This window comes from Hypanus sabinus, chromosome 22, assembly GCF_030144855.1.
Source record: "Hypanus sabinus isolate sHypSab1 chromosome 22, sHypSab1.hap1, whole genome shotgun sequence".
NCBI classification, from domain to species: Eukaryota; Metazoa; Chordata; class Chondrichthyes; order Myliobatiformes; family Dasyatidae; genus Hypanus; species Hypanus sabinus.
The window spans coordinates 18,363,796-18,379,603 of NC_082727.1; the positions used below are offsets into that span (position 1 = coordinate 18,363,796).

The 15,808-nt window shown below is 48.9% G+C and overlaps 1 protein-coding gene across 2 annotated transcripts in view; it reads right to left on the reverse strand.

The window, feature by feature from the left end:
- Positions 1-1,562: 1,562 nt before the first annotated feature.
- Positions 1,563-15,808, reverse strand: part of pyroxd2 (pyridine nucleotide-disulphide oxidoreductase domain 2) — a 62,545-nt gene continuing 48,299 nt past the window's right edge. Inside the window, exons 11-16 of one of the 2 annotated variants that reach the window (XM_059947174.1) lie at positions 14,372-14,444; positions 10,459-10,615; positions 7,647-7,801; positions 6,482-6,588; positions 4,220-4,340; positions 1,563-2,060 (exon numbers count right to left, since the gene is read on the reverse strand). In XM_059947174.1, coding sequence (XP_059803157.1) covers positions 1,978-2,060; positions 4,220-4,340; positions 6,482-6,588; positions 7,647-7,801; positions 10,459-10,615; positions 14,372-14,444 — 696 coding nt within the window. In that variant the 3' untranslated portion in view covers positions 1,563-1,977. The remainder of the gene's footprint in view (positions 2,061-4,219; positions 4,341-6,481; positions 6,589-7,646; positions 7,802-10,458; positions 10,616-14,371; positions 14,445-15,808) is intronic. The other variant, XM_059947175.1, reaches the window with a different exon arrangement.

The window sequence follows — 15,808 nt, forward strand, 5'->3', positions numbered from 1 at the left end:
CTATAGAAAATGTCCTCTCCACATCCACTCTATCTAGGCCTTTCAATAAACAATAATTTTCAATGAGATCTCACTCATTTCTTCTAAACTCTAGCGAGTACAGGCCCAGAGCCATCAAGTACTCTTCATACATTAATCCTTTCCATGAATCCTTCTCATGAACCTCTTCTAGACCCTCTCTAATGCCAACACATCTTTTCTTAGATGAGCGACTCAAACTGCTACAAGTTTGGTCTGGCCAGTGACTTATCAGGCCTCAGCATTACATCCCTGCTCTTATATTCTAGTCCTCTCGAAATGAACGCTAACATTGCATTTGCCTTCCTCACGGCCGACTCAGTCTGCAAGGTAACCTTCATGGAATCCTGCACAAGGACTCCCACATCTCTTTGCATTTTCACCCCCTTTAGAAAACCGTTTACACATTTATTCCTTCTACTGAAGTGCATGACCATACATACACTTCCTTACACTATATTACGTAGGTTACTTCTTTGCACTTTCTCCAGATCTAAGTCAATCAGCAGACTCACTGATTCCTCAACACTACCTACCCCTCCACCTATCTTTGCCCACAAAGTCATCCAAATCATTGGCATATAATGTGAAAGGAAGCAATCCCAATACCAGCTCCTGCGGAGCACTGCTCGCCACCAGCCGCCAACCCGAATAGGCCCCCTTTATTCCTACTCTTTGCCTCTTGCCAGTCAGCCATTCTTGAATCCAAACTGCCCACCATCCTCATCACATTCTACAGGGGTTGTATTGAGAGCATCCTGAGCAGCTGCATCACTGCCTGGTTCGGGAATTGCACCATCTCGGATCGCAAGACCCTGCAGCGGATAGTGAGGTCAGCTGAAAAGATCATCGGGGTCTCTCTTCCTGCCATTACGGACATTTACACTACACGCTGCATCCGCAAAGCAAACAGCATTGTGAAGGACCCCATGCACCCCTCATACAATCTTTTCTCCCTCCTGCTGTCTGGGAAAAGGCTCCGAAGAATTCGGGCTCTCATGACCAAACTAACAGTTTCTTCCCCCAAGCCATCAGACTCCTCAATACCCAGAGCCTGGGCTGACACCAACTTACTGCCCTATTGTCTTGTTTATTATTTATTGTAATGCCTGCACTGTTTTGTGCACTTTTTGCAGTCCTGAGTGGGTTTGTAGCCTAGTGTAGTTTTTGTGCTGTTTTACGTATTTCAGTCTAGTTTTTGTATTGTTTCATGGAGCACCATGGTCCTGAAAAATGTCGTCTTGTTTTTACTGTGTACTGTACCAGCAGTTATGGTCGAAATGACAATAAAAAGTGACTTGACTTGACTATAAATGGACACAACTCCACCATGGACGGTCCCAAGCCCGGCTGTGAAAGGAGGAGGTCAGCAACCCTGTCCCATAAATAACAGTGCTACAGAAATGCCATCAGAAGCTGGAAGGACCTCATCCCCGGGAGAGGAAAGATAGGTTACGCCTGGGGACTATTTGAAAACTGGTGAGCGGCCAGCACTTCAGTAGGAGGTGAGGTACCAAGAAGATGAACAGACAGAAGCACCACAGTCAGGGATTTTCCAGTTTTATTGGAAATTCTAATTATACCACCAAAAGTTTAGTTTCAATTTGCTTTTATCAATTAGGGCAGCGTAACAGGATGTGTTTACCCACCGGCGGTCCTGTTCAAAGGTATATACTTGTCATGTGCAGGTCTCAGGGTGGGGGGGGGGAATGTGGTCCATAGCAGGAGGGTGGGGGTGGGTTAAAAAGAGGCCACAGAAAGAAGCCCTCAAGGGAAGAATAAACTTGCAGGATTGGCTTGAAGGTGCTGGTACAGACTTGATGGCTCGAATGGACTCCCCCGGTGCGATCATATTCTGTGAGCGCCTGTTAAATTACATTAAGTGCTTCCCGATTCAACAGTGATTCCTGTGCATGTGAGAGCCCGCGAGTCCGGGAGGGGAGCTGCGAGCCGGCAGGGTCAGCGGGACCACCGTGACCTCCTCAGGTCAGACAGAACAACGTGGGCTGCGTTACGACCGGCCGATCCCATGACACCACCACCTGGCACCAGAGAGAGAGAGGGCTGTCAGTTGCCAATCATGGAACAGGAGGCCTTGACCGTCACTGTGTCTCCTGGGCATACAGCGGGCAGGGGTTGGAGACCCTCACACAGGAAAGACAGTCAGACCTCCTAAAGAGACAGTCAGCATTCTGAATGCAACCCAATCAGAAACAGCACAGGGATTCTGCAGATGCTGGAACTCACACAAATTGCTGGAGGAACTCAGCATCTAGGGAGGGGAATAAACCGTCGGTGTTTTGGGCCGAGACCCTTCATCAGGATTAAATCAGAATCCAGTTTATTACTACTGTCACACAGAGTGCTGGAGGAACTCAACACGTCAGGCAGCATCTGTAAAGGGCAATGTCAACGTCACAGCCCGAATCATCGATTGTCCACCCCCCCCCCCCCACCACCACAGATGCTACCCGAGCTGCTGAGTTCCTCCAGCATTTCTGTGCATGCGGCTCTGCCTTTCCAACATCTGCAGAGCCTCCCGTGTCTCAGTGATCACTGACACGGTGTTACCTGGCAGCAGTTCAGTGCAAAACACAAAACTTACAGTAAGTAAATAAATTAATAGTTCGAAAGAAGAATAATGAGTACAGGGGCTCAGAAATCTGATGTCAGACAGGAAGAGACTATTGTTAGAGAGTGTGTGTCTTCAGGCTCCCCGATGGTAGTAATGGAAGGGGGCAGGTCCCAGTTGGTGGGGGTCCTTAATGATGGATGCTGCCTTCTTGAGGCTCCGTCTCCTTGGGTACCCTCAAAGGTGGGGAGGGTGGAGACAGAACGATCCACAGGGCTGTGGGGACTGAGTGGGGCATGGAACCAATTAGGTCTGTATTAGGAGCTGGCACCAACTAGATGGGCTGAGTGGCGGTCTTGTAACAACTCCTCTGCAGATGCTGGAAATCTGGCAGAAGGTCGTGGATCTACGTCACCATGTCCCATGTCCACAAACCCCCACATCACATCTCCTCTTCACCTCCCCCCCCCCACTCTGTCTCAGGGACCCTGGTTCGATACTGATCGCCAGCGCTGTCTGTGTGGAGTTTGCACGTTCTCCCTGTGACCGCTTGGATTTGCCCCAGATGCCCTGGTTTCCTCCCACATCCCAAAGACGTCAGGTGTTTGTGAGTTAATTGGCCGCCATTAATTTCACTCCCCCTCCCCCCCAGACCCATGTGTGCGGGTCAGGGACAGAACCTGGGAGTGGAAGAGGATGTAAGAGGGAAAAATGGGATTAGTGTGGGTGGGTGGCTGGTGGTCAGCATGGAGAGGATGGGCCAAAGGGCCTGGTTCCCTGCCGGAAGACCTCCCGATCCTCCCTCACCCTACCCTCACTTCTCCACCAAAACATCCGATATCAACCCTCCATCAACTCCTTCATCGCTTCCTCCTCCCCTTCACCTTCACTCTCTCTCCAATGACCCTCTACCCTCACTGACCTTCCCTCCACCAACCCGGTTGGGGGGGGGGGGAGTGCAACATGGTAGCACGGCGGTCAGCAGAACACTTTACAATGCCAGCTATTCAGGTTTAATTGCCGCTGCTGTCTGTAAGGAGTTTTCAGGTTCTCCCCTTGCTGCATGGGTTTCCTCCCACATTCCGGTTTGGGTTAGTAAGCTGTGTTGGTGTCAGAAGCGCGGTGACTCTTGTGCAGTGCTCCCAGAACATCCTCGGACTGTGTTAGTCATCGACACAAGTCGATTCATTTCACTGTACGTTTCAATGTGATAAATAACACTAATCTTATCTCAGATTCCAAATCTCAGGTTCCTGGATGTCAATATCTCTGAGGATCTAACCTGGACCCAACATATCGATACAGCTACAAAGATGGCCTGACAGTGGCTATATTTCACTAAGAGTATGAGAAGTTTTGGTTTGTCTCCGAAAACACTCGAAAATTTCTACAGTTGTACTGTGGAGAGCATTCTAACTGGCCGCAGCACTGTCTATTATGGGGAAAGGGGGCTACTGCACACTTTTCACTATTATCATGTATTACGCCATACTGCTGTCACAAAGATGACAAATTTCACAACATATGCTGGCGATGTTAAACCTGATTCTGATTCTAACTTGCTGTCCCTCCAGCCCTGTTGCCTCACCCCAGGAATCCCAGGGTTCATATTTCCCAAGCAGCTCTTACCTGGGTGGGCTCCGCTCCCGCACAGGTACAGGCCCTTGACGGGCGACCTGTATCCCGAATTCAGGGCCGAGGGGCGTGCCAGGTATAGGCGGTCAAGCGTCATCGCCCCGTGGAAGATGTTCTGCAAAGACCAACGCACAATTTGCCTGCGGTTACTCCGCGTGATGCCAAACCAGGTGGGAAGATGTGGTAAGTGCAGAGGGAACAGAAGAAATGCACAGGTAACCCTCCCCCAGATATCTGTCCTTGTGTCTGCTCAATATTCATCCAAGCCCAACCTCAGAAGCCAAAAATACCCACAAACTACTGGGGAAACTCAGTGAGTCAGGCAGCATCTGTGAGGGCAAAGCCATGGTGAATATTTTAATCCTGACCATTGACCATCTCCTTGACTCCACAGATGCTGCCTGACCCATTGACTTTCCCAGCTCCTTATTGTTTCGTGTCAGTTGGGCAGAAGGTAGAATAGAATGAAAGACGTCCTAGGGATTTAGCAGTAATATAGAAACCCAGTTCTATTAAATAAACAACACTTTCATGCTCCCGGGCCAGACTGAAAAGGTTGTGGTGTCAGGGTTGGAAGTGCGGGTCAGGCTGAGGCTCAGTTGCTGCTCGGCGAGGTTTATTTGTCTCTGCGCTGAACTGATGCTGCAGCCCGCAACTGAAAGGCTCCTGGGCCTGCCGCAGCCCGCAGCTGACAGGCTCCTGGGCCTGCCGCAGCCCGCAGCTGACAGGCTCCTGGGCCTGCCGCAGCCCGCAGCTGACAGGCTCCTGGGCCTGCCGCAGCCCGCAGCTGACAGGCTCCTGGGCCTGCCGCAACCCGCAGCTGACAGGCTCCTGGGCCTGCCGCAGCCTCGTCGCTGTGAACTCACTTCCACAAACTTCAGTTCTGAGTGTAATTTGTTTACTTTTTATTGTTTGCACTATTCGTTCTTTTTTCGCACATTTGGTGCTGGACGGTCATTGTTAATGGATTTTATTGGGTTTCTTTACTGGCTGCCCGTAAGAACACAGATCTAAAGGTTGCACATAGTACTTTGGTAATAAATGTGCTTTGGACTTTAACGGACACGTTTATCTCCACTTGAGAGGTCTGAACCCTCACCAGAAGAGGAGTTGCTTGGTGAATGTCGTCTCACCTCCTGCTACACCTATCCCAGCTGGAACGAATGGAAAGAGCGTTCCTGCGTAACTATTCCCATTCTGAAGCCTGGGAGCATGAAAATGTTCTTTATTTAATAGACCTGGCTTTCTGTATGGCTGCTAAATCCCTGGGACATCCCGAAACACTTCTCAACCAATGGTGCTCACCATGAAACACGGCTATGGGTGTGGATAGGAAAATGACCCGTCAGCACATAGGAAGATCCCACATCTGAGACCCACAGCCATTAACACAAGTGCCAAGGAGGAGGAGAGGCTGGAGAGATCTAGAACCGCCCCCCCCCCACCCCACAAACTTTTTAACCCCGTCAATGAGGTCGAGAGAGTTGAGAGGTTCAGAAGGTCAAGAGCTTCAGGCTCCTAGGAGTTAGCATCACCAATACACTGTGCTGGTCCAACCAGGTAGATGCACAGCCAAGACAGCTCCCCATACCTCCACTTCCTCAGGAGGCTAAGGAAATCTGGCATGTCCCCATCGACCCTCACTAATTTTTATTGATGCCCTGAGTGGTGAATGCGTCAACACGTGCTACAGCAACTGCTCTGCCCATGACTGCAAGAACCCACAGAGAGATATGGGCACAGCCTTGCATGTCACAAGTCTATATTTCTCACTGCCAACATAACCAAAGACCCAACCCACACCAGACATCTCTCTTCTCCCTTCTCCCATCAGGCACAAGATACAAAAGCCAAAGGCATGTACCACCAGGCTCAAGGGCAGCCTCTATCCCACTCTTATAAGACAGTGACTGGATCCCCAGTTTGAGGAGGTGGACTCTTGCCCTGACAACCTAGCTCATCATGCCCTTGCACCTATTGTCTACCTGCACTGCACTTTCTCTGTAACACTTCATTCTGCATTCTGCTGTGGTTTTACCTTCTCTTGCCTGCCTGCACTGATGAGATTAAATCTGTACGGATGGCCTGTATGACGAAGTTTTTCACTGAACCCCGGTACATGTGACAACTACAAACCAATTCACCAATGCCCCCAGAAGAAATATAAACCCTCCAAAAGTGTCGGCACCTGCTTTATTTTCAGCATTGGACTCATAATCTCAGATGAGCCTGGTCACAGAACAAGTTAGTACTTACCCCACCTGTCAAACCAAACACCTTCTCCAGATCTGGAGGCGTCAGGATGTCACGTCCGATCACTGAACTCTTAAACCCCGGAGCGTACTGCTCGATGTAGTCAAACACTGGGAAGAGAGAGGAATGGAAGTCGCTTACTTCTCTAAGGAGGGCAGGTCAGATTTACCAGATTGACCTTGCCCACTGTCTGGAAGGTGTCCCCTCTTTGACTTGACCACCCAGTGATATTCAAGTGGATGCGACCTGGAATTCATTTGTGGAAAGGACAAGGTCCCAGCCCCATTGTCTGCTTCAGGACACTCCCAATGTAGTACTTCACAGGCCCTTTGGCCCAAGACGTCCATGCCAACCAAGACACCCCTCTAAGCTAGTCCCAGTTGGCCCATCTCCCTCTAAACCAGGGGTTCCCCATCTTTCTTTATGCCTTGCACCAATACCATTAAGTGTGGCCAAGTGGTTAAGGCGTTTGTCTAGTGATCTGAAGGTTGCTAGTTCGAGCCTTGTGTGTGTGTCCTTGAGCAAGGCACTTAACCACACATTGCTCTGCGATGACACTGGTGCCAAGCTGTATGGGTCCTAATGCCTTTCCCTTGGACAACATCGGTGGCGTGGAGAGGGGAGACTTGCAGCTTGGGCAACTGCCAGTCCTCCATAAAAAAACCCTGGAAACTTTCCAAGGCACAAATACATGGTCTGTCGAGACTAACGGAGGCCTACACACACACCATTAAGCAAGGGGCCCATGGACCCCAGGTTGGGAACCCCTGCTCTAAACCCTTCCTATCCATGTCTTTACAAGGCTATCAATGTACCTACCCACCAACTGCTTCCTCTGGCAGCTCATTCCATATAGAAAGAAATTTCTCCTCATGCAAGTCAGCAGTAATAATCTGATTCTGATTCTAACAGCCAAATGACCAGATTGCCTTTGCGGGGAATCCGGAGCACCTAGCAGACACTGGGGCACATGCAAACCCCACACAGACAGCACCGGTGGTCTCTGGGTCTCTGGCGCTGTGGGGCAGCAGCTCTGTCCACTGTGGCACTCCGGGTCCACATGCAGTTTGGTTCTATTGAAGTCGAGAGCACCAAGCTTTGGAAGCGATATTCAGTGCATCACCTCTCTGGGGACCTCCTTTCCTTTCACTCGGGGTGTGTGGTTTACCTCGGTCAGCATAGAGGTTCTTCTGCTCCTCATCCCACTCCTTTCCCCCTTGGAGATGGTAGGGAGTGTACTGGGTGAAGATGGAGAGCACATGGCAGCCCGGTGGAGCAAGGGTTGAATCCAGAACTGAGGGGATACATAACTCAATCATCGGCCTGGTGGGCAGAAAGCAAACAAGAAATTCATCGGTAAATGGAAAGCCAAAACTGCAAACACTTGATACCTGAAATAAAAGCTGCCGGAGTCAGAAGACACAGGAGCAGAATTGGGCCTTCCATTCCATCATGGCTGATTTATTCTCCCTTCCATTTTCCCACCTTCTCCCCATAACCTTTGACACCCTTACTAATCAAGAACCTATCAACCGCCACTTTTAATATACCCAATGGCCTGGCTTCCACAGTGATCTGCGGCAATGAATTCCACAGATTCACCACCCTCTGGCCATGGGGATGAATGCACACAGTTTCTGCCCCAGGGAAGGGGAGTGACAAACTAAAGGTCACAGGTTCAACGTGAGGAGGGCAGGATTAAAAAGGGACCCCCCCCCCCCCCCGCACCCGAGGGGTCACATCTTCATACAGAGCGTGATCTCCTTGTAGGAAGTGGTGGAGGCAGCTGCAGACTCTTTCTAGTCTGATACGATAGACTCTTGGCCTCGCAATCTACCTCGTGATGATCTTGTACCTTATTGTCACCTCCATCGCACTTTTTTCCCGTAGTTTTTACACTTTATTCTCCTTCGTTGCTGCTTTAGCTGACTCAATGCACTGTGTAATGATTGGGTCTGTATAAACAGTACGCCGGACAATCTCAGTACATGTGACAATAATAAGCTGATTAATTAACAGCATTTCATTTCAGAGGCACCTGGAGAAGTCCATGAATTGAAAAGGTTACAAGGGTTCCTACCCTGGAGTCCATGGACCCTTCAGTTAAAGGTGGGGTCCAAGCCATAAAAAAGGTTGGGAACCCCTGGTTTAGAGGGATATGGGTGAAACTCAGGCAAATGAGGCTAGATTAGGTGGACAGATTGGTCAGCGTGGGCCATTTTGACTGAAGGGCCTGTTCCTGACCTGTATCACTCTGTAATTTTAACACTCAGTAGGTCAAACACCTTCCCTGCTTCTCTCCCCACAGATGATGCCCGACCAAGCAAATGTCTCGAGCATTTTATTTCTGAATTCCAACGTGCACAGTTCTCTTTGAACAGTGGGTCACAGTAATGTCCTTGGGGGAATTGCAGAGGCCAGTTTCTGCACAGCAAGAAGGTGCAGTGTTACCTTCATTTACCCCTTCCACTGTTTCTAAACCATCTGTCTGTGTGTCTTATAAAGCTTATCGAGTGACATGGCAGTGTAACCCAGGTTACAGTACCAGCAACCCAGGCTCAATTCTGCCACTACCTGTAAGGAGTTTGTACGTTCACCCCACAGCATCACCAGTTTCCTCCAGGTGCTCTGGTTTTCTCCCACATTCCAAAGTCAGACAGGTTAGGGTTAATAAGTTGTGGGCATGCAATGTTGGTACAGGACAGATGGTGACACGGGCTGCCCGCAGAACATCCTCAGACTGTGTGGTCCGTTGACGTGAACAACATATTTTACTGCATGTCTCAATATTCTGATGTCACATAAATAAAGCTGATCCTATTTTCTAACTCAAGGAATAATATTTGACTCGGTCTCCCCCACCCATCATCCCTGGTACCACGTAACACCCATCTCCAGGACACAGGAGTCAGAGACCAAAACCACTTCCCAACCTCAGATACTTCATCTTCTTATAAACGTGCCCCATGATCTCACCCCTCGCAGCCTCTGTGACCTCCTCCAGCCCAGAGATCTCTGTGATCTCTAATCAAGGCTAGCCTTTATCCCTCTGACTGCCATGTCTTAGCTCGAGAATTTCCACCCTTGCAGCCCATCCAACATCTGCTGCCCCTCTCTTAGTTTAAATTTTTTTTTTTATTAAAGCCCATTGGTCAGGACATTTGGCACGAAGGCTCTCATAAATTTTCATTTGATAAGGTCATGCAGCTATACAGCATGGAAAAGGCCCTTCAGCCCAATTCATTTGTGCTAACCAACCTAGCTGGTCCCAGTTGCCCAAGGTTGCTCCATATTCCACTATCCATCTATCTCTAATTCAGTTTCAGGTGTAGTGACATACTGGCCATTCAGCCCATCAGGTATGTTCCAACGTTCCATCATGATTTATTACCCCTCTCAACCCCATTCTCCTGCCTTCTCGAAACATACAGTGGAATGCATCAATTGCGGTAAAAACCAACACACTGCTGGGGACAGCCCACAAGAGTTGCCACACATTCCAGCACCAACATAGTACACCATCATATTCAACACAGCAACAGCAGCAAAACAAGCCCTTTAACAACCCTCCCATACACAAACAGGCCTCCAGCCCCAGCGCATCACCTCTGAGCCTCCAGACTCTCAAACTCATCGACCTGCAACAGCTGTATGTGTCTTTTCAAAGTTGCTAATGTACCCGCCTCAACCACTTCCTCTGGCAACTTGTTCCATAATATGGATTACCTTCTGGGTTTAAAAAAAAATACCCTTCACATCCCTATCAGGACGTGCCCCTCTCTCCTCATCCCCTCGAGCTCATGATTCTCAAGCCCTGGGGAAAAGAGATGTGGAAAATGCGCAGATATCTCGCTGTGTTGAAGGTGCTACTGAGATGCACGTTGTTGTGGTGAGTCTGATCCCCTGGGCCCCAGTTTATGGAGAAAGTTGTGGGGAGTGGTGGATCTAAAACAAAGAACAGCCAGCCCTTTGGGACGCACTTCGTGGAAGGAAGCCCTCGGTAAGCCTCGTCGTACGCCTCCGTGATGTAGGCCGTGTCCTCGCAGTTCAGGTGGATGGTGCCAGCCAAGTAGCGGGCAGGGGGCACCCCATCAGTCTTGGGCACTGCCAGGAATCCTGGCAACTGATCCACGGCAACTGATAACGGAGAGAAACAATGTTTTAGTGCTTCTCCTCTGCACCACTCTGATCAGAGTCAGGTTTATTAACAACGACGTGTGTTGTGAAATTTATTGTTTTGTGGCAATGGTAAAGTGCAAGACATTAAAAAACTACTATAAATTACAATAAGAGAAAATACACATACATACAGTATTATTTATAATAAATGAGGAGTGCAAAAAGTGAGGCAGTGTTGCTAGGTTTCATGGATGTAAAAAGTTACTGTAAATTACACTAATAACATAATGTATAATAGTAAATAAATAGGGCAAAATAGTGAGGTAGTGTTCACGGACCTTTCAAAAATCTAATGATGGAGGAAAGGAAGCTGTTGCTAAAATACTGAGTGTGGGTCTTTGGGCTCTTGTACTTCTGCCCTGATAGTAGTGATGAGAGGAGGGTATGTCCAGATGGTGATGCCTCCCTCTTGCAGATGTCCAGCCAGAGTGTGGCACTCAGCTCCTCCCTCTTTGAGGTGCCTCGAAATGGTTTGGACCTACACGGAGGATCTAGCGAAGAGTGGCCCCTTGGCTGGCTGTGAGGAGGGAAGCTTTCAGCTTCAGGAAGACACAAGCGGGCTATTCATTTGGGCATCTGCGTGACAAATGGTGTTTGATACAGAGAAGCGCAGGGTCGTGCAGTTGTGGGGGTGCAACGAAGCAAGAGTCAGCGTGGATAATGATCCCGGAGATGAAAAGGTTAATGTATGAGGAGCGTCTGATGGCTCTGGGCCTGTACCGAGGAGGGATCCCATTAAAATCTATCGAATATTGAAAGGCCTGGACGGAGTGGGCATGGAGAGGCTGCTTCTATAGTGCAGAAGTCTAGGACCAGACGACACAGCCTCAGAATCAGGTTTAATATCACTGGCATATGTCATGAAATTTGTTGTTATGCAGCTGCAGTACATTGTTATTCGTAATAATAAAAACTGTAAACTTCAGATTATATATATAAATTAAATAAATAGTGCAAAAGGAGTTGTGAGGTAGTGTTCAGGGGCTTGATGTCCATTCAGAAATCCGATGGCGGAGGGGAAGAAGCTGTTCCTAAAACATTGAGTGTGTGCCTTCAGGCTCCTGCACCTCCTCCCTGATGGTGGCAATGAGAAGGGGGCCTGTCCTGGGTGATGGGGGTCCTTAATGATGGGCGCCACCTTTTTGAGGCACCGCTCCCTAAGGATGTCCTGGATACTATGGAGGCTGGAGGTGATGGAGGTGACTGAGGATCCAGCTACCAGCAGCTTATCACGATTCTGGCAGTTAGATTGCCCTCCATGATACATACATCTGTGGACATTGATGTGAGTTTTTGGCGACATACCAAATCTCCCCAAACTCCGAATGAAATATAACCGTCGTTGTGCCTTTTTTGTACCTGCATCAACATGTTGGGTCTGGGATCCAACATACAGATCCTCAGAGATGCCGACACCCAGGAACTCATACCCATTCTGATCCCTCTACGAGGATGGGTGTGTTTGCCCTCGTCCTGCCCTTCCTGAAGTCCACAGTCGTTCAATACAAGGACATCTCTTTAGAACAGAGATGAAGAGGAATTTCTTTAGCCAGAGGGTGGTGAATCCGTGGAATTCATTGCCACAGACAGACATGGAGGCCAAATCACTGGGAATATTTAAAGTGGAGATTGATAGTTTATTTTATTAGTCAGAGTATCGGAAGGCAGGAGAATGGGGTTGAAAGGCAGAACAAACCAGCCATGATAGGGTGGCAGAGCGGACCCGATGGGCTGAATGGCCTACTTCTGATCCTGTGTCTTACGGATGTGGTGGAATGAAGAACCCACATCTGTCCTGTTTGACTCCAACACTCTGATGTACAATAAACGGGAGGTTATTGAGTGGAGGAACAGAAAGGGGGACGCATCTACACATCCTCAAAGGTGAGCGGACAAGAGAATGTGACGATTGGAAAGGTAAACTTTATTAGCCAAGGCGTGGAATGGAGGTGTAGAGTGGCTACAGACTCCATAGCATAAACACAAGAGATTCTACAGATGCTGGAGATTCAGAGCAACACACACAAAATGCTGGAGGAACTCAGCAGGCCAGGCAGCGTCTATGGAGGGGAATAAACAGTCCTCGCTTTGGGCCGAGACACTTTCGTCAGGACTCTTCCCTCAAAGCTTCCCTCCTCACTGCAGACCACAGGGCCACTCTTCGTTAAATCTTGCCATCTCTCTGTAGGTCCCGATGAACAAATGGCTGAGGAAAGCCAAGTCATTGGGTATACTCAAAGCAGAGGTTGAGAGGTTTTTGATCAGTAAGGGCGTTACAAGGAGAATAGGACTGAGTGGGAAAATAAACCAAGAATGATGGAATGATGGAGCAGACTCGATGGGCCAAATGGCCTAATTCTGCTCCTATGTCTTATGATCTAACCAGAAACCAACTGAGCCTTTCTCTCTACGATGCTGCCTAACCCGTCCTGAAGGTTTGTTGCCTTTGGAAGTTTCCTCTGAAGTTTGTGGAGGTGCCTAAAATGGGGGGTGGTGGGGGGTGCAGAGGAAATAGAAAGGACCTAATGCCCTTAGCAACCAGGTCAAAGAACAGGGCATAGATCCAAAGGAGCTGATCGAGGATTTAGAGGGAAGATGAGAAATAGTGTTTTCACCCAGAGTCTGATGGAGTCCACAACATGAAGGGCTCTGGGCTGCAGGGTGACAGACCCAGTGTGGGAAGAGGGGTTCTTAATTTCTAACTCGAGAGGCAGATATGAACAGAATGGCCCTCCCTCAGCATCAGAAACTACCGCCATTCTGTTATTCAGTTCTGAGTGTGGTGTCAGGGCAAAGGCCGCTATTATTTACACTCTGGCCACCTGCTCGTCAATGCAAATGTCTAATCAGCCAATCATGTGGCAGCAACTCAATGCATTAAAGCATGCAGACATGGTCAAGAGGCTCTGTTGTTGTTCAGAGCAAACACCAGAGTGGGGGAAGAAATGTGACTTTGACCATGGAATGTTTGAGGTGGTTTGAGTATCTCAGAAGCTGCCGATCTCCTGGGATTTTCACACACGACATTCTCCAGAGTGTACAGAGAACGGTGTGAAGATTAACTAATACCCAGTGAGCAGCAGTTCTGTGGGTGAAAACACGTTGTTAATGGGAGGTCGGAGGAGAACGACCAGACCGGTTCAAGCTGTCAAGAAGGCGACAGTAACTCAAGTAACCACACGTTACAACAGTGTTGTGGAGAACAACATCTCTCAACGCACAACATGTGGAACATTGAAGTAGATGGGCTCCAGCAGCAGAAGACCAGGAACATACGCTGAGTGGCCGCTTTATTAGGTACAGGAGGTACGTAATAATGTAGCCATTGTCTCCAAATGTAAAATCCTCATCCTTCTCCTTAACCCTCTCCATGCTCTCCCTACCTTGGTGACCGCCATCAGCCCCATCAGTTGACAGCTCTGTGGGCGTCCAAGTTGGACCAGCGGGCCATCTCACATTCCTTGGCTGGTGGCCTTGCTTTCAGCCGGTTGGCCCTAGAATCCACCCCCCTCCCCACAAAGCTCTCCACCCCTCCATCATTGCATTAACAGTGGGTGAGTTTTGGAGAGGAGTCCGTGGGGCACCAGAGGTCACTCCCCCCATATCGAGCTCCCTACCTCATTAACAGTGGGTGAGTTTTGGGGAGGAGTCCGTGGGGCACCAGAGGTCACTCCCCCCATATCGAGCTCCCTACCTCGCGGAGGGCCAGCCTACCGTTGATCTTTGTCACTGGTGATGTATAGTCAATGGATGAAATTTCCTTAATGAACTCTTTGGGCATTGACTTCTGAAACAGATGGAGAACAAACCCAGGTTAAAGACTTGCATTTGCGTAAGACCTTTCAGAGGTTCCAGTGATCACTGCGGCAACGTAAGGTCCCACAAACAGAAACAAGGCAAGGGTTAGACAAATTGCTGTTACCAGACGAGAGATAAATATTGGTCCCAGGTAGGAGGGGAGAACTTCTCATTTCTCTTCAGACCAAGGAGACCATGCATTCAGCTACCAAAGCCCAGAGACCCCCATTTTCAATCCTGACGTCCAACGTTGTCTGTAAGGAACACGCACATTCTCCCATTCACTATGTGGATTTCCCCTTCTGCTCTGATTCCTCCCACATCCCAACAACATGTGGGCCATTTGGTTAATTGCTCACTGTAAATTTTCCTTAATTTGTGGATTCCGAGGATATTTGGGAAAAAATTGATGGGGATTTAGTTGTGGGGCAGGGGGGCGGAAACAGTTGTCACCCTTCCATTTCTGTACCTGCGTTTAATCGTTACCCCACAGACCACCACACCTTCGCACCAGAATTTCATCCCCCAAGCCTCTGCTGTCTCTCTCTTCTTCAAAATATTATTGAAACCCATTGACTAAAGTACCTGACATTCATTCATTTATCACATGCCCTGTCATTTGACGTGGGTGACCATGGTCTTTCCACTTGCTCTTGGCAAGTTCTTCAACAGAAGTGGTTTGCCATTGCCTGCTTCTGGCCAGGGTCTTTACAAGGTGAGTGAGCCCAGTCATTACCAATACTCCTCAGAGACTGTCTGCCTGGAGTCAGTGGTTGCATAACCAGGACTTGCAATCTGCACCGGTTGTCATACAAGTATTCACCACCTGCTCCCATGGCTTCACGTGACCCTGATCGGGGGGGAGGGGGGGCTAAGCAGGTGCTACACCTTGCTCAAGGGTAGCGGAAAGAAGGCACACCTCGTATCACCTTTGGTAGAGACGTATCTCCAACCCACCCACCCACCCATCTGCCATTAAAGCCATCATTAATTTTTATTCGCTAACAGAGTCATACAGATCGGAAACAGGCCCTTCGGCCCAACTCATCCATACCAACCAACATTCCTATCCAAATCTCCTCAAACTCCTAACAAAGTTGAGCCACTGATGTGCCTCCTTCACGATCGAATCAAAGTAGTGGATCCCCTGAGACGCTGACAATGAGATCAGAGTCAGGTTTATCAGCACTGACATATGCCATGAGCTTTGTTGTTTGGCAGCAGCACTACAGATCAATATCAAAGAAGTTATAATAAGAAACATACAAAATGGTTCAGTACGTGTGAAAAGAAAAGCACAACAGTGAGGTAGCGTTCGTGGTCTGTTGAGAGATCCGACGGTGGAGGGGAAGA